The sequence below is a fragment of the Lepidochelys kempii genome, chromosome 1, assembly GCF_965140265.1.
Source record: "Lepidochelys kempii isolate rLepKem1 chromosome 1, rLepKem1.hap2, whole genome shotgun sequence".
Classification (NCBI taxonomy): domain Eukaryota; kingdom Metazoa; phylum Chordata; order Testudines; family Cheloniidae; genus Lepidochelys; species Lepidochelys kempii.
This window is the reverse complement of record NC_133256.1, coordinates 241203617-241227580: the sequence shown is the minus strand read 5'-3', so window position 1 is coordinate 241227580 and position 23964 is coordinate 241203617. Positions and strand designations below refer to the sequence as shown.

General features: G+C 40.3%; 1 protein-coding gene across 18 annotated transcripts in view; it reads left to right on the top strand.

Annotated features, from left to right (window-relative positions):
- ERC1 (ELKS/RAB6-interacting/CAST family member 1) overlaps positions 1–23964 on the top strand; it is a 546952-nt gene that overhangs the window by 181388 nt on the left and 341600 nt on the right. For all 18 annotated transcript variants that reach the window (XR_012155892.1, XR_012155894.1, XM_073320595.1 and 15 more), the window contains 3 exons: positions 18692–18829; positions 20358–20498; positions 21679–21819. Coding sequence is in view for 16 of the 18 variants with exons in the window: in XM_073320595.1 (XP_073176696.1) it covers positions 18692–18829; positions 20358–20498; positions 21679–21819 (420 nt within the window). In the remaining 2 variants the exon portion in view is untranslated. The remainder of the gene's footprint in view (positions 1–18691; positions 18830–20357; positions 20499–21678; positions 21820–23964) is intronic.

Genomic DNA, 23964 nt, shown 5'->3' with positions numbered 1-23964 from the left:
ACACGTCACCGGACATCAGCAATATCAGGAGGAATGAGCTGGAGTACCGATGAGAAGCGCGGTCAGGAAAGTAGCTCAGATACTTTCCTGATGGATTGTTTTTTTTCTCTAAATGGACAACCTATCCTAAATTCTCAATTATTGAGGGACAGTCTTCACTCATTGATATTTTGCTTTTCGCCACCAACTCTCTATAACTTTTTTCATGAGTAATGTAATCCGAATGCATGGATGCTAAATATCTAATCTATATTCTTAAATTCGTTCACCTACGTTTGTGGTGTTGCTGATTATGCTCTGTGTATTTTATTACTTTAAAAACAAACTTTGTAATTGTGGATAATCTAAGCACTGTACCTAGATGGACAGACATTCATTTCTCAACCTATGTATTATATAATTCTTTTAACATTAGCTTTGGAAAAAAATTATTTTCCCCTCTTATTTTCTAGGTACTCAGTTTCTAACTATTTACTTTGCAACTAATTTTCAGTAGACACTGCAGTGATGATTTGGGTGCTACAGTGCTTAGTGTAAAATGGAAAATAAATTTCTCAAACTACAGAAATAATGTAACGTATATATGTTCCCAAATTCGTTCCAAGCAGAGGCTACTAGTGAAGTTGGTTGTAGAGTTTTCTTTCCGTTTCCTGACACTGTGCTCTGAAGTGACCCCACAGTTTTAGTGATAGCTGATAGTTAACACAGAATGTGTATTCTAGAGTTCAGTATTTACAGTGTACCTATCTGTGTATCTCCTCCCTTCCCCCTTGTATTTTTTTATGTCTAGCGCATGAAACAGGACAATAGCAGCTGGCTGTGTATGCCTTACAATGGGATTAGTAAAGTTCCCCTCCTCCCTCAGGCTCTCCCCTGTGGTTTAATACAGTTTTATGTTGCAGTACTTTTCTTATCTTTGTAATAAATCATTGACTTAGAAAATGTAATTGAGTGTTTGAATCTGAGCCTCATTTAGAATCTATGTTAAAATTGTACTGGTTCCTGCTTGACTGATTCTAAATGAAAATGTAGATGAAAGTTTAATTTGTTATTAGTGTTCCCTTTGTATTCAGGCCCAAATCCTCTGTGCTTTCATTCTCTGCCTTCTTGATATCCTTCATCTATCCCATACCTGGGCTCTTTTTTTTGCTTGCCTAACTCCTCTTTTATCTTTAGTACTCCTTTGGTGAGCTAAAACTTTCCTGCCCTTGGCCTCTTCTTAGCGCTGTCTGTGCCATAATGAGTTCGTATTGGAAAACTCGGGTGGTGGGGTGAAGTGCCATGCTCTGTGCATATCTGAGTTGAATTATTTTAGCATTTACTTATTTGTAGGGCAGTATTCATCCTCTGAATGGTGAGTGACATTAAAGGCAATGTAGGAAAAGAGCACTGCCATTCCTGTGTACACAGGACCAAAGTTGATGTGGAATCTAGGATATTTCCCTGGCAATAACAAACATTGGAACTCTATTCTTTGTTTCAGAGTAGCAGCCGTGTTAGTCTGTATTCGCAAAAAGAAAAGGAGTACTTGTGGCACCTTAGAGACTAACAAATTTATTTGAGCAAAAGCTTTCTCTTATGAAAGTGATGAAGTGAGCTGTAGCTCACAAAAGCTTATACTCAAATTTGTTAGTCTCTAAGGTGCCACAAGTACTCATTTTCTATTCTTTGCGTTTCTCCAAGTGAACAAGCTCAATTCACAGGTTAGTGTTTCTTTTCACTTCACACTTTTAAAAATGAAATAGCATAAATTTTATAATGCTCGTCCTTGATCATCATCTGAGCACCCTAGTCTCACCTGCTTCATGCAGAATGATGAACAAAAGGGCTGAGCTTCCTTTTCCAGTTCCAGAGTTCACTCTTCCCTGTTAATATGGCTTCCACAAAATAGGGGTAATATCCACTATGTGGTGATTCTGACTTTACCTAGCTTCTCAAACTGGGAAAGGCCAAGAAAAAGACAAATAATATGTCAAAGACAAATAATAATGTGGCAAAGCTCTGCATCCTGGGATTTATGTGTTTCTTTGCATCACACATGAAGCCTCCTCACCAGTATAGTGTTTGCAGAGGCACTAGTGAGGTACAGTCATACATTTATCAAGGACCTGAGGGTCAGATAGACTGAGCTAATGTGAAATCAGATTGTCTTAAGGAATTTTATCCATTCTGTCTCCTATACGTGTCATATTTGCAAATGCCCCTATCCCATCCAGATTTAAAATAAAAACACAGAGGAAAAAATAGCCTCATTACTACATTGTACAAATTGAAAATCTGCTAGACACTTTACACAGGTACTGACTGAGCAGGAAAGGAGTGTCTCCTGTGTTATTGATTCTCTAAAATAACATTTAACTAACACCAAACTCTCATGAAATGGCAGTGCACGTGCATTTTTAACAGTACACACGCTTGTTTATTCACCAGATCACCTCCTTTCAGGATATATTGATCTTGGTAGAAATATTGTTCCTCGTTATTTTGTGGTGCTGTAGTGGTGGAATGTGGTTTTTCTACATTAAGCTAAGACAAAACAAGTCCATACACACACATTAGGATTCCAGAGTTTGACTCAGATATGGGTGCATGTCCCAAGTGAAACTACTTTCTAGCTCCATCATGCCATTTCCTACTGGCTTTAATGGGTGCCAGGAACATAACATTCAAAGACACAGTCACAATTAGCACTCACTAGCATCAGTAGGCAGCACTAATGGAGAACTAATCTAGTGCTATTCAGTGTGACTAGATTTGGATTTCAAGCCAAATGGATATTAATGAAAATTATAATTTTAAGTATTATAATTTGTACTAGCATATAAAATAAATTATTGCAATGGTCTCAATGCTGATTCTCAGTATCTGGCAATTTAATTTCTACAAAGTAGGACAAACCTGAACTTATAAGTAGGGTTGTTGATTAATCACAGTTAACTCACACGATTAACTTAAAAAAAATTAATCACGATTTATCACACTGATAAACAGTAGAATGAATACCAATTGAAATTTATTAAATATTTTGGATGCTTTTCTACATTTTCAAATATTAGAATACAAAGTGCACACTGCTCACTATATATTATGATTTTTATTAAAATATTTGCTCTGTAAAATGATAAAGCGTTTTTCAATTCACTTCATGCAAGTATTATAATGCAATATCTTTATCATGAAAGTGCAATTTACAAATGTAGATTTTTTTGTTATATAATTGCACTCAAAAAAGCAAAACAATGTAAAACTTTAGAGCCTACAAGCCCACTCAGTCCTACTTCTTGTTCAGCCAATCGCTAAGACAAACAAGTTTGTTTACATTTACAGGACATAATGCTGCCTGCTTCTTATTTACGTCACCTGAAAGGGAGAACAGACATCTACATGGCACTTTTGTAGCTGTCATTGCAAGGAATTTACGTGCCAGTTGTGCTAAACATTCGTATGACCCTTCATGCTTCATCCACCATTCCAGAGGACATGCTTCCATGCCTATGATGCTTGTTTAAAAAAATGCGTTAATTACATTTGTGATGGCACTCCTTGGGGGAGAATTGTATGTCTCCTACTCTGTTTTACCCATATTCTCCCATACAGTTCATGTTATAGCAGTCTCGGATGATGACCCAGCACATGTTGTTTGTTTTAAGAACAGTTTCACTTCAGATTTAAGAAAAGGCAAAGAACGTACCAGTGTGAGATTTCTCAAGATAGCTTTAGCACTCGATCCAAGATTTAAGCATCTGAACTGCCTTCCAAAATCTGAGAGGGACGAGGTGTGGAGCATGCTTTCAAAAGTCTTAAAAGAGGAACACTCGGATGTGGAAACTACAGAACCCAAACCACCAAAAAAGAAAATCAACCTTCTGCTGGTGGCATCTGACTTAGATGATGAAAATGAATATGCGTCACTCCACACTGCTTTTGATCGTCATCGGCATGGACGCATGTCCTCTGGAATGGTGGATGAAGCATGAAGGGTCATACGAATGTTTAGCACAACTGGCACGTAAATTCCTTGCAATGACAGCTACAAAAGTTCCATGTAGATTCCTGTTCTCCCTTTCAGGTGACGTAAATAAGAAGCAGGCAGCATTATGTCCTGTAAATGTAAACAAACTTGTTTGTCTTAGCGATTGGCTGAACAAGAAGTAGGACTGAGTGGACATGCAGGCTGTAAAATTTTACCTTGTTTTATTTTTGAGTGCAGTTATTTTTTTGTACATAATTCTACATTTGTAAGTTCAACTTCCATGATAAAGAGATTGCACTGCATTATTTGTATTAGGTGAATTGAAAAATACTGTTTGTTTTTTAGTGTGCAAATATTTGTAATAAAAATAATAATATAAACTGAGCGCTGTACATTTTGTATTCTGTGTGGTAATTGAAATCAGTATATTTGAAAATGTAGGAAATATCCACAAATATTTAAATAAATGGTATTCTATTATTCCTTAACAGTGCGATTAATCACAGTTAATTTTTTTAATCGCTTGGCAGCCCTACTGATAAGGTTAGTAATATACTAAAAACAAGAAAACAAAAAGGAGAAATCTGGGTACAATTTTCCAATCAAGAAGAATGCAGAGAGATGAGTTTAGATATTTAAAGCTGCAACATATTATTTTAATTTATTTGAGAGAATAGCCTTAGCTCAGAAATTTGGGACAACTATATTTTCTTGTCAGACAACGAATTTGAAGTCTTAGCTGCCTCTGGACAAATTAGAAAAACACCCTCCCCGCCCTCCAGCCCCCAGTCTAGTAAATGTTCTCATGGTACAAAAAAAAGAAGTTTAAAGATTAAAAAATCTGAAACAGAGAATATTTTTGTTCACGCATTGCACAATCAACCTGAGAAGTTCACTGCCAAAAATTATTGGTGAGGCAGAGAACTTAGTAAGATTCAGCATTCGATACCATAGTTTAAACATTCAAATTCAAATCATCATGTTTCAGGACATAAGCCATCCATTAACTTCCTGTGGTTTGAAAGAAGCACCCCACCTCTTCCCCTCATGTTTTACCTTCCTCTAAAGCTTCTGGTGTGCTTCTGGAAGCTTCTTGACCACTGTCAGAGATGGACACTGCACTAGATTTAGATAGATCATTGATCTGACCTGGTATGGCAGTTCTCAAGTCTTATGATTGAACCTTGTCTGACTATTTTTTTTTAATCTAATTTCTTTCTTTCTAGGTATTTAACTCATTCCCAGTTTGCATGTATTTTAAGCAAATGCTATGAAAGTCACTGATGAAGTACTGTGGCAATACTCAAGGACATCTAGATTGGTGCCCCCCAAAATCCTGAACTTGTCAGATCAGAATGCAATTCCCAGTTTTGAAATCTCACTTCTTTTGTTAGTGGTGGTTTGGAGTACTCAAAAGGCTATTTAGATCCTTCTGAGGAAGAAATGATTCTCAGTATCCCAAAACTGACGGCTCTGACTGATGGGACCTTGAAGAAGACACTAGTCATTTCTTTTGGTGGGATAGAAGGATTGTGGCTGTGCTGATAAAACACTGAGAATTTGGTTTTAAAATCCAAGAATGAGATCCTCTTGGGACAGAAATGCAGTGCTTTAAATTCTAATTTCACTTTGAAGTGGGAGATACCATAATTGCAATCCAGTTGTTTCAGTGCTTGTGTTGGGTCTTAGTGGGTCTGTTTGACTCCTCATTACACATTTATTAGAAGTGATAAGTATGCAGAGGAAAGTAGGGTATGAAGTAAACAAAGAGGAAAAAAAGTTCTTTAAAGAGGGATTTGTAAACTTAAATGAACTGTTCTTAAATTTGACATGAATTTGCTTGAAAAGTATCCTAACCTGTGAAAAGATGTAGAGTGGAGAATGACTTTTTGGATCCATGCCAGCTGTCTGTTAGCTGCAGCACCAAAGGCACGAAGTAATTAACCATCTGAAGAGGTCATTAAATCAAGCTTTGATGTAGCAGCTTCTCTTCTTTCTCCTTCTTTCTCTCTTCTCAAGTTGTGAGGGTCAGTCTTATAGAACAGATACCAAGGTGAGGTTAGCTTCAAGAACCAGACATGTATTGTATACTTACCTATATCATCTGCCAGTAATTGCTAGCCTTCTTGTTTATGCTCCTTTTCTTTGTTCTGTGAACTTTTTTAATACAATAACAGCTACATACATGTCTGAGTATAGGCTTTTCTGTAGAGAGTTCAGTCAGAAATTCTTGGCCAGTGAATGACCTGTAAGCTGTGTAGCTAAAATGCCTTACTTGTAAACTGAAATATTTTAGAACTTCATGCTAGTTTCATGGCAGTTTCTGTATATGTGGGATCGTAAGAGTGAAAAGGACACATTCATACCCCTGAAAATGCAAGAACAGATCCTCTTTCTGGTGCTATCAATATTCTTTGGAAACTAATTTTGATCTTAGAACAAAGGGCCAAGCAGCAGCAGCTGGGTATGTGGTGTATTGTTGCATTGTGAAGCTTCCCCATATCAAACCCCTTTCCCCCTCTAACATCACCCTGGACCTTTTCTGTTTTCAAAAAGAAGTATATGCCAAACTTGTTAGAAGCATTACTAGCATCCTGCTATGTTGGGTTTGTCAATGTCAAGGTAGTTCCAAAGTGCTCTGGAGATATCCAGTATTCCCTACGTAATACCTCAAAGGTGGTGGAATTTCAGGATGTTAGCAATGTCTTGAGAGACAGTGTTCTCTTCTAACCTGGAGAGGCAGTCTTGAGTAATGATTTTAATAAGATGCAGGTGCTTACTAGAATAGTAGTCAATTGTTTTTAAATATAGTACTTCGGCTGTCTTAAGTGCCTTTATATGATGCTCCTCTGGTTGGGGTTTTCTTGTAGGTTTATTTACTTTCTTTTGGACTTTCTGTTTTAAAACAAAATTCAAACGCATCTTTGGTAATGAACACCTTTAAAAATAAAGTGGGTGTGGTGGTAGAAGGAGAAGAGCTTGCTTCCGAGGGGAAAAAATAGGCAAAATTAAAATACAGTATCCCTGCCCAAATAGAATAAATGAGATGAATTGAACAAGCTTATCATTTTGTTTGTGACCTACACTGAAGAATTGACCACTGCTATCTAGAGCGGATGACCTGGCCTGAGGGATTTGGAATGAGGGAAAGGAAAGATCAGGTATCTTCCATTCTAGTGCCTCAAATCCCAGATTGCTTTGCAAATTTAACTGGTGTATACAGGGATTATTTTTGTCTATCATGGAAGTGCAGTTATCCCTATGGTATAATTTGGCAGCTCTTTAATGGCACTCAGCACCAGCAGTTGGTATACAAAGTAAAGAAGCTTATTGAGCTTATTAAATCCAACTGAATCTTGCTATATAATCTAAACACTGTTTACCAAATTGGGGGTGGGGGAGGGGAAATTGCATAAGACCACCCAAATTTGAAAAAGTATTAAAAATCATGCTGCTTCAACAAGAGGATGTAAATTCCAGGGCCCGACAGTATGTGTTTTTCTCCTTATGGAAGGTACTTATACCACTTTCTCTCTATGAAGTTACTTATACCACTGTAATCCTCCTGTACTCTGAGATGCATAGGGTGTCCTCCATTTCTGCCATTTATTTTGGTCTTGTGCTGGTTTGTTCAGGCATCAGATTGTCATGTTGATGGATCTGGTTTCTTTCTTTTTTGTTCTACATAATATTTCTCTACCTTGCCCCTCTTTTCAGGTGGTATTCATATTATCACTTGCTGTGGAAGTCATGATGGTGGCCTCTTTAAAGCATGTTGTAAATAGGTCCGTTGTTGTCTCCTTACCATATTTGATGCTTTAAATTGGTTTGTTCTACTTATAATTTCTGATGTTGCAAGAAATTCTTTCCAGTGGATTCTGGATATCTTCCACAGATGTTTACTTTGGAATGAGTTGATCTTCTTAGCAATTTCTGTTGTAGATTTCCATGACTCTGCTCCATAAAGGAGGACAGATATGATTCTGGTGTTTGGCTCTGACACAAAAATATGAATTTTTAATCATGCTTCTTTTCCAAATCCTTTCAAGTTTATGGATATTGCTGCTTTTGATATCTGTTGCCTGATGTCTAGCATGGTGGCACCATCATTGCACATCTCACTCCCTAGATAGGTAAAAATGACATAACGCTCAAAGGTTACCTTGGGGCAGAGTTAGCCATATATTTTGTCTTCCCCTTGTTGATGAACAAACCAACTTGTTTTCCTCTTCTGCAAAAAAAAAAAAAACGGAGTTTTTCTTCCATTAAGGGATGTGTTGAACTAAGGACAAACATTGTCAGCAAAAGGAAGGTCATCCAATTGTGCTTTATCATTTGTCCTTAAAATTCCTCAGTGCAATGTACAGAGATAAAATCAGCTCCCTTCTCATACTTACTTTACTCACCCTGTTTATACACCCAAGGATCTCATTAGCCCTTTTTGCTTCAGCATCCCACTGGGAGCGCTTGTTGAGTTTCCTGTCCATTATGACCTCTAAATCCTTTTCATAGTCACTGTTCTCCAGTATACAGTCCTCTATTCTGTAGATATAACTTCCATTCCTTGCTCCAAGATGCATAACTTTGCATTTGGCTGTATTAAAATGCATCTTGTTTGAATGGGCCCAGGTTTCCATGTGCTCCAAGTCGCTCTGTATGATTGACTGCCACTTTCCTCATCATTATTTTCCACTCCACCAATATGTATAATCTATAAATTTTATCACCAGTGATTTTATATTTATTTCCAGATCATGGATGAAAATATTGAATAGCATCAGGCCTAAAAGCAATCCCTATGGAACCTTGCTAGAAACACCCCCATTGACAGCTACTTCTTGAGATCTGCCCGTTACGTTATTAATACACTTCTTGTGTGCTTTATTGATATTTTATAGTGCTGATTTTTAAATCAGAAAGTCATGTGGTATTAAGTCAAACATCATACCAAAGTCTAAATATATTACATCTACGCAGATATCTTTATCAACCAAACTTGTGATCTCGTTTTTTTTAAATTAAATCTGGTTTCTTTTAACAAGACTGATTTTCCATAAAACCATGTTGACTGTCATAAATTATATTTATATCCTTCAATTCTTTGATTGAATCCCTTATTACCTTTTCCGTTTTTATGCCTGTACTTGATGTCAGTTAGCCAGATGATCCCACTTGTCCTTTTTGAATACTGGCACTTTAGCACTCCTCCAGTCTTCTTGAATGTCCTGGGTATTCCATGATTTATTAAAAATTAACATCAGTGAGCCAGCGATTCCTCAACCAACTCTTTTAGGACTCTTGGGTGCAAGTTGTCCAGGCCTGCTGATTCAAAAATGTTTAGCCCTAGTATATGATGATGATTAATATCCTGCTGAGTAATTAATGGATTGTGAAGTAGTTCTTCATCCTCATGTTTCAGTGCAGTGTTTCAGCAACTGTTCTTCTACATGAGAGTCTTGGAAGTAGCTTCTGTTTTGATCTTAATATTCATAAAGCAGTCAGAGTGATAGCTACGAAGTGACATAAGATACTCTCTGCCCACTTTACCTTCATACATTTAACATATTGTTTCTCCATTGCACTAGCCTCTGCCAGCCTAGGAGAGAAGGAATGAGTTAATCTTAAGTATTTGTTTTCAACTAAAAGATGCAATCTGTCAGTGAAACCCTAATTCTTTTTAATTATGGAGTGGCGATAGGTATTCCAGACCATAAATAAGACAGACCTTTTTTTGTTGTTGTTGTTGTTACATGCCCACCGCTTTCGGTATAAAAGCCCCAATAAAAATTAGTGCAGCTTCAAATATGACATGTGTGGCCTGTGGGCAGTATACTATTTTTTTTATCACCGTATACTATTTTTTGTGGTCACTGGAACAAACAGTTTTCAAGATAGTGGCCATAGAAGACTGTTCAAACTGTGATTAAAACCTTTTTCAACACTTTTCTGCCATGTTTTAGCGACCAAACAGTCTGTCCAAAAGACTTCAGATGAGGTTGTGTAGGAAGACTTTGAAGTCTAGTGCACAAAACTATATATGAGAAGCTGGAAGCTACCAAAGTACTCTGTCTTTAATAATATCTAACTCTTACATAGTAGTTTTCAAAACTGTAGATCCCAAAGTACTTTTCAAAGGAAGTAAATGCCATTATCCCCATTTTACAGATGATGACACTGAGGCACAGAGAGGTGATGTTACTTAAGCTCTGGACCAGCATTTAAGGATCTAGGGGACTTGTAAAACTTGGTAGCATTTCTAGTTTTCTTTTGGAATTTTGCTGGGGTGTTGTCAAAGTTTTTACAAAGTTTTCCAGGCAGCTGTAAAGTCTCAGTGTACTCACAGATTACATTTCTGCATACAGTAAGGTCCAAAGGAGCAGGTTTCTTCTCCAAGAGACCTGAAGAGGTCTGTAGGAAGGGATCCTATGTTTGGTCAGAGGTCATGAGGGAAGGGAGCAGGAGACCTACAGTGGCTCTAGTGGCCAAAGATAGAGCAGAAACTGGGTGAAGTTTGCTGCAAGAGGCAGCATAAAGATTGTCACTTCCACTCACAATCAGAGCTTTCTGAATTCTGCAGGAAAGGTACCCTCCTCTGTGCAGATCTCTTAACCTTCTCAGGAGGCAAAAACAGTGAGGCCAAGTGAATATGTGGAGTTTAGGCAATCCACATGTGTTTGCATAATTTCCAGAAATATGTTTGCTCCCTTCCTATCCCCATTTTTCTTCTCCCACACCCCACAACGTGTCCTCTGCATCCTTTTCCTCCTCCATGACTCCAGTATCCATCTTAAGATTTTCCCCTTATCCTTGATAGGTTTCTGGAGGTTAGTAGGTGTAAACATAATTTTCCCTGGTCATATTGTTGGTTTCTGTGATTCCAAATCTTTGGGAGTCTGCCAAAGGATAGCACAGCCCCAGATTCTCATGTATGTATGTGTGTACCTTGAAGAAGAGGGCTTCTACCATTCTTTTCCTTTAAAAGCCAGCTGGGCTTCAGCCCTGCCTATTATAATCTGAAACGCAGGAAAATCTCCCCCGCAGTGGGAAAGATTTCCCTGTGCTGCCATGCAGCATAGTGAAAAGTTACACATTGTGGAGGGGCTTCATAGGGTTCTGCCTCTAAAAGTTGGGGTCTGCCAGTGAGCTCCACTTTCCTTCCACACTTCCCAGGAATAAGGGACTGGACTAGTAAACCCTTTCTATTGCCCCTTGCTGCTCCAAATCTCTTCTGAATCCCACCATCTCCCCTTCTCTTCCCTCCCTCCCCTCCCCCCACGCTTCCTTCATAGCCTTGCTATAGTTAACCATAAGTCTGAATTTTCTGGCTTTCTAATGGTTTTTTAAAAAAAACATCTAGAACATTCTTGTAAATGATTTTTTTGGCTATAAGTTATGGATATATATCTTAACTCAAGCTTTAATTACATTTTTCCCTACCCTCTAGTAATAAAAAATAAATCAGTCTTCCCTCAAGACTCTGAATTAACCCTGTCTTGACTAAAATGAGCCTGATGGAGTATGACTACTACTTTTTATGGGATTGAATCTGGTGAGCTGGCAGTTTGCAGTAGGTGCATCCGTGCCAGGGTCTCCGGGGCAAACAGCCTAATTAATAGCATTCATAATGTACCAGATGTTCCTTTTCTGTCAGAATATACAACAAAAGGGACAATTAAAGCATCTTGCAAGCAAACCAAGGGCTTGAGCAACCACTCCACCTCCTTCTAATTTTATTCTTTCAAATGAGGTCTTATTGGCAGCTGGTAATATTATGTCCAGGTTGATCTCTAGCCAACCTGTAGTACTACAATGAACAATCTTTTGACCCTGCAGGTTTGGAGACTTCATAGATTCTGTGAATATTGACTCAGATGCTGCCTCCTCCTAATTCCTGGGGTGATATTTTCCTTAGGTGTTTGCAAGAAATGGTCTAGTCTCCTTGCCCTTGGAATGCCAGCAATTAGGACCTTAAAGGCAAAGAATCCGATCCCCCTGACTAGGAATAAATCCCCTAGGTTGAAACATAGTGCCCGGCGACTGGCAATGTTGATAAAAAGCCAAACGAAAGATTTCAATATGTCTTTACCAATGAGGGACTTGGTATGCAGGGCAGATAATTCCAGCATGTACCTTATCAGTCAGCATCAATTTTTCATCAATTCCTGTCTTTTCCTTGGAAAATTAGAATTTACAACAGGAATAAAGGCCCCTGATAATCTAATGATAATGATATCTCTGTTCTCTTTTCAGCCTAGAAAATATAGGGTAGACATTTACATTCCTATGTTGAGAGGCCATTTTAGAGTAAACCTGTTACATGTGAAACTGTTTCTCATTTCAAATTGCTGATGCAAGCCTCCAACCCTTTGCATCTTCCAAGGAGGTGTATAGACCCCTGCATATTCTATTTCATTCTTTGTTGGGGACATGAAGCGTGGAGCATGTTTTGAGTACTTGGTTTGTTTCTGTTGGTTATATAGGAATTTGTTTACCAAATATTTTTAGTGGGATGGAGAAGAAGGAAGATTAAAGCAAATATCCTTAATGTACATTGTGCAATCCTTTGATGGGAGTATGTTATGTTGCTTGTGGAACCAGTAGGTAGAGAATGACGTAAATTTTTATTTTGTTGACCAGTGTGTGGGCAGAAACAAGGGATATTTTTGCCCAGTTTTTCTTGAGAATGTACAGTCTTGGAGAACCTGTAACTTTTGTTTCTGTATATGTCATTTCAGTTCAGGTTTTGGGGAAGATTAGAATAAAGATAACCAGACTTTCATTGAATACTATTTCAAAAAAGAAATTTGTTATTGAATGTGTGGAATTGGACCTGTTTCCCTCCATAAGCCCATCAAATGGCTATTTGCCATTTTAAAAGTATCTTTAAGGACACATCCTTATTAGAGACCAGCCATTGTTTGACTCTGGAGAGAGCAGATCTGTTTGCAGCACACTTTCTTTGACGATGGATAGCTATTAACATGGTTTAAATATTTAATTTATTTTTTATTTATGGACTAGGACTCCATTGTGCTAGGCACTGTGTACAAACACAGAACTAAAGCCAGTCCCTGCCCCAAAGAGCTTATAATCTAAGAATAAGATAAGAAGTCGCAGATGTATACAGATAGACCGAAGGGGCAGTACAAGGAAACAATGAGACACCATTGGTCTACTTGATAGACACTGATTTAAATATACCTGGTATATCTGTTATACCTACCAGGGATGAGTACCAGCTTCTTCATTTCCCAAAAATGTGAAAAAAATGCAGAATGGAAGAACAAAGTTATTTTTCAAGTCCTTTTGTATGTCCATTATGCTCTAGGAGTATGTGTGTGTTGTGCTTTGATGCCAGAAAGTTGGGGCACCCCCACCCATTTCTGGCTCCTTGTGAGCCTCACAGAGAGGGTATAAAGGACAGAGCAGCCCGACCCCTCCTTCAGTTCCTTTTTACCATCGGTGGTAGCTACTCAGTGTTGTGTGATCACAGCTTCACTCCTTGTGAACAAAGTTGTATTTCTTCTTTTATTCTTACCTAGTGGTAATGTTTTTCATCCACTGGATGGTTTTTCTTCCTTATTTTTATTTCATCACTAGTTCATTTATTATTATTATTATTATTTATTAATAATAATAATATTTTAGTCAGGTGAAACTTGCCTGATACTGGGAGAGCCTATGACAAGGTCCCTAGGTTTCATGGTGACATACATATGTGACCCCTCATGCGAGGCTCTATTGGCAGAGCAATGCAAGTTTGGCTCAAGTCAGTCAGTCACCCTCCGGTTTCCCATCTGGATAAGCTGGTATGTATCCAGGACAGGGTTTTTTTGTCTCTGATCTGGAGGATGAGCCAAGATGACGTGTGTCAGGGAGTTCCTGTCTCTCTCTCTCCCTTGCATGATCTTGGTAATGGTGGGAGCACATTTGGGTGATCTTCAAGCTCAAAGATTTGTGGGCCTCCCATAAGGCCAGATTGTGTATAAATGCTCTCGAGTTTTGTGCAATATTCTGTGCTTGTCAATAGTTCCTGCCTCACATTCAGGGCAAGACTGTCCAGGTGCTCACCAGCAGCACCACAACTATGTTTCATGCGAACAAACAAGGGGACACCAGATCAGACAGGAGGTAGTCGAGCTGTGGAACTTATGTATTCAGAGCGCAGTCATTCTCAGGGCACCTGACCTGCCTGGTGTTCAAAATGGCCTGGTGGATCTCTTGAGCAGATACTTCAGTTTAGGCCACAAGTGATCTTTCAACACAGCCATCCTTGCTGTAGTGTTCTCTATAGGGGTTTGTACAATGGTGGATCTGTTTGTGACTTGGCAAAACAGGAAATGTTCCCATTTCTGTTCCAGGGTACGACATGGCCACAGGTCAATTTCAGGTACTTTCATGTTTCCATGGGCTATGTACCTCAGGTTTATTTTCAAGCTGAAAAAAGATTGAGGCAGAATGATCCTTATAACTGCAGCCTGACTGTGGCAGCTGGGGAGGGGGTGTCAAACTAGGAAACAAAGGACTCCTGCTTTATGCAAATCCTATTTAAGGGTGAGGAGTGGGGTATTCCAGGTCGTTAGTTCTCCCCTGCTACCCCACCCAAGATGATTGCTGGAAACAACTAAGACTGAACTGGGGGAAAGAACTGGACCCAGACTGGAAGGGTGTCTGGCTTGTGAAGAAAATTATTAGAACCACATTTAGGGTGAGAATTTACAAGTAACCAGTTTCTTTAGTGTATTAAGCTTAATTTGCGTGCTCTGTTTTATTTTTTTAGTAATCTGCCTTGCTCTGTCTGCTACCTTCTTAACTACTTAAAATACACCTGTTATAATTAATACATTTATTTCTAGTTTACAATATAACCCAGATTTCTAATGGTGGGGGGGGGAGAAGTTGTCCATACCCCCCTCCACACTGAGGGAATAGGTGAATTTCATATAATCTGGGGTTTGTACTCTAAGGGGGTGGACATCTGGGTGCTGTGGCAAGCCCGTTAAGGTGAGCCTTCTCAGAGCAGATCTGTCTCTCTGTAAAGCTGGGTGTGGTCCTGCCTGTGTGCTTGGCTGGAAAAGGCTGGGGAGCCTAGCCCAGCAAGACCAGGTAAAAGGGGGTCCAGGCTGACAGAATAGTCTGCCTCAGTGGAGTCCCAGCACACCAGGTGACATCCCAGTGGGTCCAACCTGTCACATTGTGTATTCAGGAATTCTTGCCCTTGTAACCACAAATCTGATAATTCAGAATCACAGGTGAGGGCTGTACCCGGATCCTGACATGCTGCACCTAACAACATGGTTCATCAGTGGTTAAATGGAGAGGTGGCACGCAACTCAATGGCAGTCCAGAATGTCCTCCTTGATAGTAGAAAACCTTCGTAAATTGAATGTTTTTCCATCTGGGCAACCTCCCATGATATGTCGCTTACTCAGTCCAGAATTATTTGAATCAAAGCTTATCTCTTGTATCTTAAGGAACCAGGTCTAGCCCTCTGCCAGTTCCATTAGGGTACATCTGGCTGCTATCTCAGCATTTCCTCCAGGTAGAACTGTTCTTATTAATCTTATTGAAACCTGTTTTCTGAAAGGTGTAGATAGATTGTTTCTACCTATTCAGGATCCAGTGCCAACTTGAGATTTAAAATTAGTGTTTTGTGCTTGTATGGATCTCTCCATTTGAGCCTGTAGCTTCCTATTCACTTCTCCATCTGTCAGCAAAGGTGTCAGTGGGCTAGGAGAGTGGGTGCGCTATGTGTACTTGTCCCAGCTTCACCATACACCATTTTCTGCACACTAAGGGCTTGTCTGCTCTGCTGCTTAAGTCGATGTAACTTAAGTCCCTCAGGGGCGTGAAAAAGCCACCCCTCTGAGCGACATAAATTACATTGACTTAAAGCGGTGTCTATACTGTGCTATGTCGGTGGGAGACGCTCTCCCGCTGACATAGCTTCTACCTCTTGTTGAGGGGGAGTAATTATGGCAACAGGAAAACAGTCTTCCATTGGCATAGCACGTTTTCACCAGACACGCTACAGTGGCGCAGCTGCATTTGTTCAGCTGTGCCTATGTAGCGCAGCAGCGTAGACTAACACTAAGCTTCTGTCTAAAACCAGAATATGCCACTATGTTTACCTGTTTACTTCATGCAGCCTCATGCTGACAAAGATGAACAAAGGCTGCACAGTCATAGAATCATAGAATCATAGAATATCAGGGTTGGAAGGGACCCCAGAAGGTCATCTAGTCCAACCCCCTGCTCAAAGCAGGACCAATTCCCAGTTAAATGTCAATGTGCTTTGAGCTTTAGCTTTTTCCTGGACAGAACAAAGACCATTTGGGTTTTTCCAGCTGTTTGTTTCCAATGAAGAATGAATGAGAGGTCAACCAGTTACAGCACAACTACTATCAGAGTGGATTATCAGCTGCATCACTATGTGTTTTGCTGCCAAGGGCATAATGCCTCCTGAGAAACTGACAGCATGCTCTACTGGGGGTCATTCAGCTTCTGCAGCTTTTTGTGGAACATGTCCTTATTCTGGATATTTGTAGGGCAGCAATGTGCTTTTCCATCCACAATGCTTACTAGACACTAAGTACTTACTGCTGCACAAGGGAAGAAGGAAAGGTAGGGAAATAGTCATACAGTCCCTCTTCCAATGAGACTTGAAGCCCTACCACTTTGAGAACAGCTTGGAAGTCAGCTACAGTGTAATGGACACATGCAACATATCTTCAACAACAACAGTTTTGAGAAGGTGAGTAACCATTTTTATTTTATTTTTTTGCCTACAAATACAAGGTTCATACTAAGTATAGTACTCAGTCACTTTCTGTAAATGCAGATAGATGGTTCTGCAGTAATGAGGGGGTGCAGTAGTCAAATGTTATAGTGTAGCTGAGATGTCACATGACCCTGGTCAGACTAAGCCATGTATTACACATGCGAATGAACACATGCCTTTCAGTTTGTGTGCCTCCTTGGCCAGCTGGTTAACACATGTCTGTGTTTAGTTGCTTAGCTGTGCCTCTCCTGCAGTATCTTGCTCAGAGCAGAAAGCATCTGTGTGCACTGTCTGTCCAGCCTGTTGGAATCTTGCTTCCCAAAGTGTTTCCCCAGTAGAAGCAAACAGGAATCTAAGACAGGTTTCAGAGTAGCAGCCGTGTTAGTCTGTATCTGCAAAAAGAAAAGGAGTACTTGTGGCACCTTAGAGACTAACAAATTTATTTGAGCATAAGCTTTTGTGAGCTACAGCTCACTTCATTGGATGCATGCAGTGGAAAATACAGTTGGGAGATTTTATATTCACAGAGAACATGAAACAATGGGTGTTACCATACACACTGTAACAAGAGTGATCAGGTAAGGTGAGCTATTACCAGCAGAACAGTGGGGGCGGGGGACCTTTTGTAGTGATAATTAAGGTGATCCATTTCCAGCAGTTGACAAGAATGTGTGAGGAACTGTGGGGGGGGGGGGGAGGGGGAATAAACAAGGGGAAATAGTTTTACTTTGTAGTGTATTTTCATCACTGGCTATTTAAACAGTCGATATTTTGAGACAGCTGATGGATCTCTGAAAGCTCATGAGGTTGAAAGCAGCCACATGGACTACTGTATAGGATGTTACCTGATTCAGCTGAGCTGCAATAGCATCTGTAAGAGCATATCAAGAGAAACTTTTCTTTCAGAACCTCTAAGAGTTCATTTTGAGGCTTATTCAGTTTTAACCCCCAGGTGTCACTAGTGCTACATGCAGATGCTAATAAGGACTTAATCTGTACAATGGAGTCTAAAGAAGGGGAAATCTTCAGTTTTCTCATACTTGTGTCTCCAGCAAGTTACATTATGTAACCTTTCATATCTGTGTGTCTCTCTTTAAAATATGTCCTCAGGTGACATGTGTTGTGCCCACATTTAAAATTTAAGTATAAGCTTAGATGCTTACTGACTGTTAATACTTTAATTCCCCTAATTTAACATAAAAATGGTTTTCCTAGTATAGATGGTCTCATGGGCAAGGAGATCTGCTAGTTTTGTGTTTGAGGTGGGAGAACAATGATTGTGTAAACTTTTTTGCCCTAACTTCTAAACTTCCAGGTGCTGGAGTACATAGCCAAGAGCCTCCCATTTATGTTCAGAAAGAATTCTTGAACTACTCAGGGCTACTCACTAAATTATTCCCACTGATGTTCAGTTATTTGATATCTGTAGTGATGGTTCTTTGAACATCTCCTTTTGGAGTTTATTCCATTTCCCAGTTACTTTGACAATATTTTCTTGAATATCAAAAGCGAACTTTTCCTTCCTTTCTTTCAGTACATTACACCTAATCTTACCATCTTCCAAGATTGCAAATAATTGCTTTCCTTCATTGACATTGTTACTTTGAAAGCATTTTTACACTGTGCTGTTGCTCAAAGTTCTCTTTCGTAGATATTAAAAATATTGCTCCCTGTCTCTCATGTGCTCTGTTCTTGTCCTCTAATTCTTGAATCATATTCTTTACCATTGATTGTATTTTCTGTTTTGATGTGGGATTCTGACAGATAAATCCCTGCATATGACTTTGAAACTGTGGGGTATTTCCTTTTGCTAAACACTGAATACTCATGTTGATGTTTTAACAGCTGTATATTTCTTGTAGGAACATAGTATAAAGCTTTGTATACCATTAAACTTTTTCATTCATACTCTTCTTAATTGTCTTTTCTTAATTAAGATTGAAAATCTCCAGGAACAGTTAAGAGACAAGGAAAAACAGATGAGCAGTTTGAAGGATCGAGTAAAATCCCTGCAGGCTGACACCACCAACACTGACACTGCCTTGACCACACTGGAAGAAGCACTTGCAGAGAAAGTGAGTGTAAAGGGCACAAGTCCTTTAAATCCAAAATTCGTTCTTCTAATCATCTCTGTAAATCTAAACTTCTTCAGTACTGCCTTGAATTCTAGGTAACAGAAGAGATACCTTTACAGCACAGCTGGACATTTACTGTTCTCTAGGAGCTGGGGGAGTATGGGTCTCCATCTGGATGCTGTTGATCCAGTCAGAGCAGCTGCTATTAGGCGTAATGGATTTCTCACTAGAAGACATCTTAGGATATTTTGACTAGCCAGCCATGTGCTGTTGACAGGTCTAATCTGCATTAAGATAGCAGTACAGTTCTCAATACATATGCTAGGGATACGACTTAGGGGGAGGGCTTTCTGTAGCATAAAGTCTTTACAGTGGAATGTTGTAGGGAGTTACGTCTCAAGCTGCTACCCCACTAATTAGGTCCATCATATGAAAAGAATTGCTGCTGCTTGTACTGTGCTAATATTGTATAGCCCTTTGTGGAGTATTGATTGAGCTGTCCTCTTTGTCTGCGGTGCATCTTTAGCACTGCTGCTGGAAGGCACATTCTAGGTTAGAGGCCCTGGATTCTTTGCCTTTTTATGTCAGGCTAATGTCTTATTTTTATTTTTTCTTCTCTCATATGTTTCGTAGGTTGTTTTTCGTTTTGTTTTTTAAGTTCACTATCTGAAACTTATATTTTTGGTTCTCAAAACTAAATCACGCAGAACTCAGTGATCCTGACGTAACTACAACCCAGTCTCCTTTCTTTCTTGTCCTGTTGTTCTCATTGCATTTTTTATTCTTGCATAGCAGCGGATTGTTGTCTGAAGAAACAGCTGGGACTGTTCTGTTCCTACAGGGGATCTCTTTAGCATTAGTGCATATTGTGTCTCCGTTCCTTCAGGGACAGGGCCATGGCTCCCTCAGTCTGTCAGACTCTGAATACAAAGCTTTGCTGGTGTGCTTGCTTGCAGTTGGGGCTTATTTTATAAATAGAATACTCACATCACTTCACCTTTCAACCTTGATGAGCATCTGTTGACGCTTGGTGTACAGAATTGTTTTTATTGCCAATCCCATCCCCACATTGGTTTCATGTCTCACATCGTGTATATTGCATCTCCTTCTGTCTGAAGGGCTACAGACACATCTGCAAACTTTGGAAAAATAGGAATTGTATAAGTAAGTGTGCAATGCATGGTGCTTCTTGCTGCCAGGTGACCTGACTGAACTTTGTTTAGTCAGCAGCTGGATAAATGAGATAATACTATAATAATATTATTAAACATTCAGTGATTGGAGAGTTTTCATTAACAAGTAGCCTGGGTCATCTTAATCATAAAACCAGCGAAGTTTCAAGATATTTTCTTCCCTCCTGAGGTCTGTTGGAGGAGAGTAGAGAGGATCAGCAACATTCTGCACACTTTCTCCCCTTAAACTAATAAGCAGAGATGTGGTATGGTGTCTTATCAAAAATAAGCAAAATTTTACCTGTTAAGATGATTCAAAGGGATTTTCATCACAGGGTACTGTGTTCTTTTGTAAGGAGCGGACTATTGAGCGCCTGAAGGAGCAACGGGACAGGGACGAGCGAGAAAAACAAGAGGAGACTGACAACTACAAAAAAGATCTTAAGGACCTGAAGGAAAAAGTCAGCCTCTTGCAAGGAGATCTCTCCGAGAAAGAGGTTAACATTGCCAAAATTAATCTTCTCTGTTGTTAGTTGTTTGCTGTGAAGGGTGTGTGTGGGGGGAAGAGTATGTTCTATAAACTTGATTCTGCAACACGTTTATGCACTGAAGATACACTTGTGTAGCACATTTCAATGTGTACATGTGTCAGAACTTTTTGTTGTCCCATTAAATGATGTGGTTTGACCCTTGGCATTCCCAGTGAAGTTGGTAAAGTTGTTGGCAACACTAATGTGGATCTCAGTAATTCTGGAATAGAGCTAGTTAGTGTCTATTAAATATACTGAAGGGGATGGGAGAAAGAGGAAGGATTTATTGACCTTGTGCTTTAGAAGTGCTGCAGATCAGTGACATGTGAAACTGCAATCAGTAGACAGGACGAGTAGCATCTTCTCAGCTCGCCGCAACATATATGCCATCTTCTCATTAAGTATATGGGGTAAAGAGCACAAGCAGCTAAAATCTGTGTGTATGGAAAATTCAGATAAAGGTTCTTCTTACAGATTTTGCTGTATCTTCTGCAACTTTATGCAAGTTATATTTCTAGCCCTTGTGGGTGTGAAGAGCCATCTTGCTGTTGATAAAATGGACTGCTGTGTCATGTCTGTAAAGCCAGACTAATTAATATAATTGCACTAGCAGAAGTATAAATTTCCTCCATTCATCTCCAGGGGTTATACACTCAAATGTACCTACAATTTTATTCTAAAACCCCAATTACTACAATTAAACAATGCAATTAAAGCATGCAATTTTATATTTATATATATGAAAAGTTGGGAATTATGGAGAAAGTGAGATGGGATTAGTGAGTTCCACACCCTGAGCGCTACCACAGTAAAAACAGGATCATCTAGTCTATGATAAAGTGGTTGAATCCCTTAAAGGCAGCTGGTGACTTATTTAAATACCTCTACTACTAAAATAATAATGCCATTTAAAAAAAAAACTTCAGTCATATCATTTCAACTGAATTTTAAGGGAGTTTTGACTAGGTTTTGTTCTTTACCCTGAGAATCTGAACTGAACCAAGCTGTCCTAGGTTATTTTCCAAAGCGGGAACCAGAAGTGTGGAAGTGGCAGGAAAACAAATTAAAAAAAAGAAATCTAAAGTCGTGGTATTGTGCCTAATGATCATTTACCCAATAGCAGCTGTGTTCTGCATGCTTGTTTTAGGCTTCCCTGTTGGATCTGAAGGAACATGCTTCATCTCTGGCTTCTTCAGGACTGAAGAAGGACTCCAGGCTCAAGACGCTAGAAATTGCATTGGAGCAGAAGAAGGAAGAGTGTCTGAAAATGGAAACTCAGCTGAAGAAGGTAAAAATTCATACTTGCTTCCCTGATTTACATGCATATAGGAAACTCTAGTGCAGTGTTAAACAGTCTCAGCTTTGCAATTCTTCCTTTTTCTACTGTACAAAATGAAGCTAACACAATCCTTTTGGTTAGCATCAACAAAGTATTGAGATACCATGGTGGGATTGTTCAGTTCTTTTATCCATAACCTGGGCTTCTTATTATACCCCCTACAGTGGGACAGCTGTATTCCAGAAATCCTGGAGGACCTCATCTATTTGCTTTCTGCTTCAGTTCTGTCTCTAAACCAAGCCTACCACCTTCAGATACTAGATCTATGTACCAATAATGATTATTGGGGAAATATTTAATATAGCTAAGAGCCCTATGTGATTGGTTATACAGATTCTTCTTCAAGTGCTTGCTCATGTCCATTCCAATGTAGGGGTGTGTGCACTGTGTGCATCTCCGCCAGAAAGTTTCCCCCTCAGTGGTATCCATTGGGTAGGCTCTGGTGCCCCCTGGACTGCGGTTTCTTTTCCCTGAATATAGTTAATAGATAGTGGTTAGTTGTACAGTTTTAGTGTTAGTTAGTGGTTAATAGAGTAGGATCCTGCTTACCGGGATTTCCCCTTCCCCGACACAAAGACATGCCTTGGTCTCCGGGGTTTCAGTTGTGTGAGGCTTGCCATAAGCCCATGACAATTAGTGACCCCCACTCTCCTTGCTTTAAGTTCTTGGGGGAGTCTCATCTGCGGGAGCGCTGCAGGATTTGTAAAGGGTTCAAACCTTGTACCAAAAAGGACGGGGACCAGAACTCAAGTTCCTTCTTATGGAGATGGCTCTCTGTCCCCACACTTGGAACTAAATCATGCTGACTCTGCACTGAACACCTCTGCCTTGGTGAGAAGTGTACCGGCTTTTCTGAGAGACAGGCAGTGTAGCTCGGCCTCTCCGGCACTGAGGAAGGACTCCTTGTCTGTGTGCCAGGACTCTCAAAACTATCAGGGCTCTCTGGTGCAGAGGAGGTCTACGCCTCACAGGAGCACTTGGCACCGATCTCAGTCACCAGTGCCACAGAAGAAGCAAAGAAAAACGGACTGGGGGCACCCCCAACTCTAAGACTCATGAAACCAGCAGAGTGAGACCCGTGTTGGGCCATTCAGACTCAATCGTTGCCAGCTTAGTACTGTTGCCTCTGGCCCTTGAGTCTGGTACCGTTGGACTCTCCTCCAAGGTAGAGCCATCGGAGTGCAGCTCTAATGATTCCATCCACGCCAGGGGCGTTTGAGGTAGCAAGGGAGGACAGCGTTTGAGGACAGCAAGGTACTGTCCTCCCGGTACCGCCATCCCACACTAGGCATGAATCAGGTTCGGAAACGAGAGCAGCTATGGCACTGAAGCCCCAGGTGCCATCAAAGGGGAAAACTGGTGATGATGGGACAGGACCAGTCACCCCCCTTCCAGCACTGCTCTCAAGTACCAACCATTCTGTGGTCACTGAGGAATGACTCCTCGCACTCAGATTCTGAGGTGGAATCCTACACCTCCTGCAGGAGCTGGCACTGGTCTGACTGCCAAAACCTGATGGCTGATGTGAGCCAAGAGTTCCCACCAGTGGCCTGGCCAGCACAGTGCAATAGCCTTTCTGGAATCCCTGGGCTTTCCATCCAGTCCAAGGGTCTCAGTTGCAGAGATTGTATTCCATCGCATCAGAGGATAGAGCTCCCCCACCATCTCCCTCAGTACGGGGATCAGGTCCTGGTACTGAGCCTGGCAATGAACTTCAGGACCCGGTACCACGGGATCCTTCAGGTGCCGAAGGACCTGGAACAAGGCCCTGTAACCATCATAACCTCCTCTTCCCCTGATGAGACGGTAGTGGGAACTTCAGTTTCTTCCACTCAGGACGACCACAGGGAACACCAGGAGTTCCTCAGGAGAGTAGCCCAGAACCTGGGGATCCAGGTGGAGGAAATCTCAGAAGCCTCCCATGCCCTGGTGGATATCTTGGCCCCTTCGGGCCCATCATGAATGGCTTTGCCTCTGAACTGTGCCATTCTGGAACCCGTTAAGGCCCTGTGAAAGACTCCAGCCTCCTTGCAACCCACGGAAAAGACGGTGGAGAAGAAGTATTTTGTACCCCTAAAGGTATTTGAATATTTA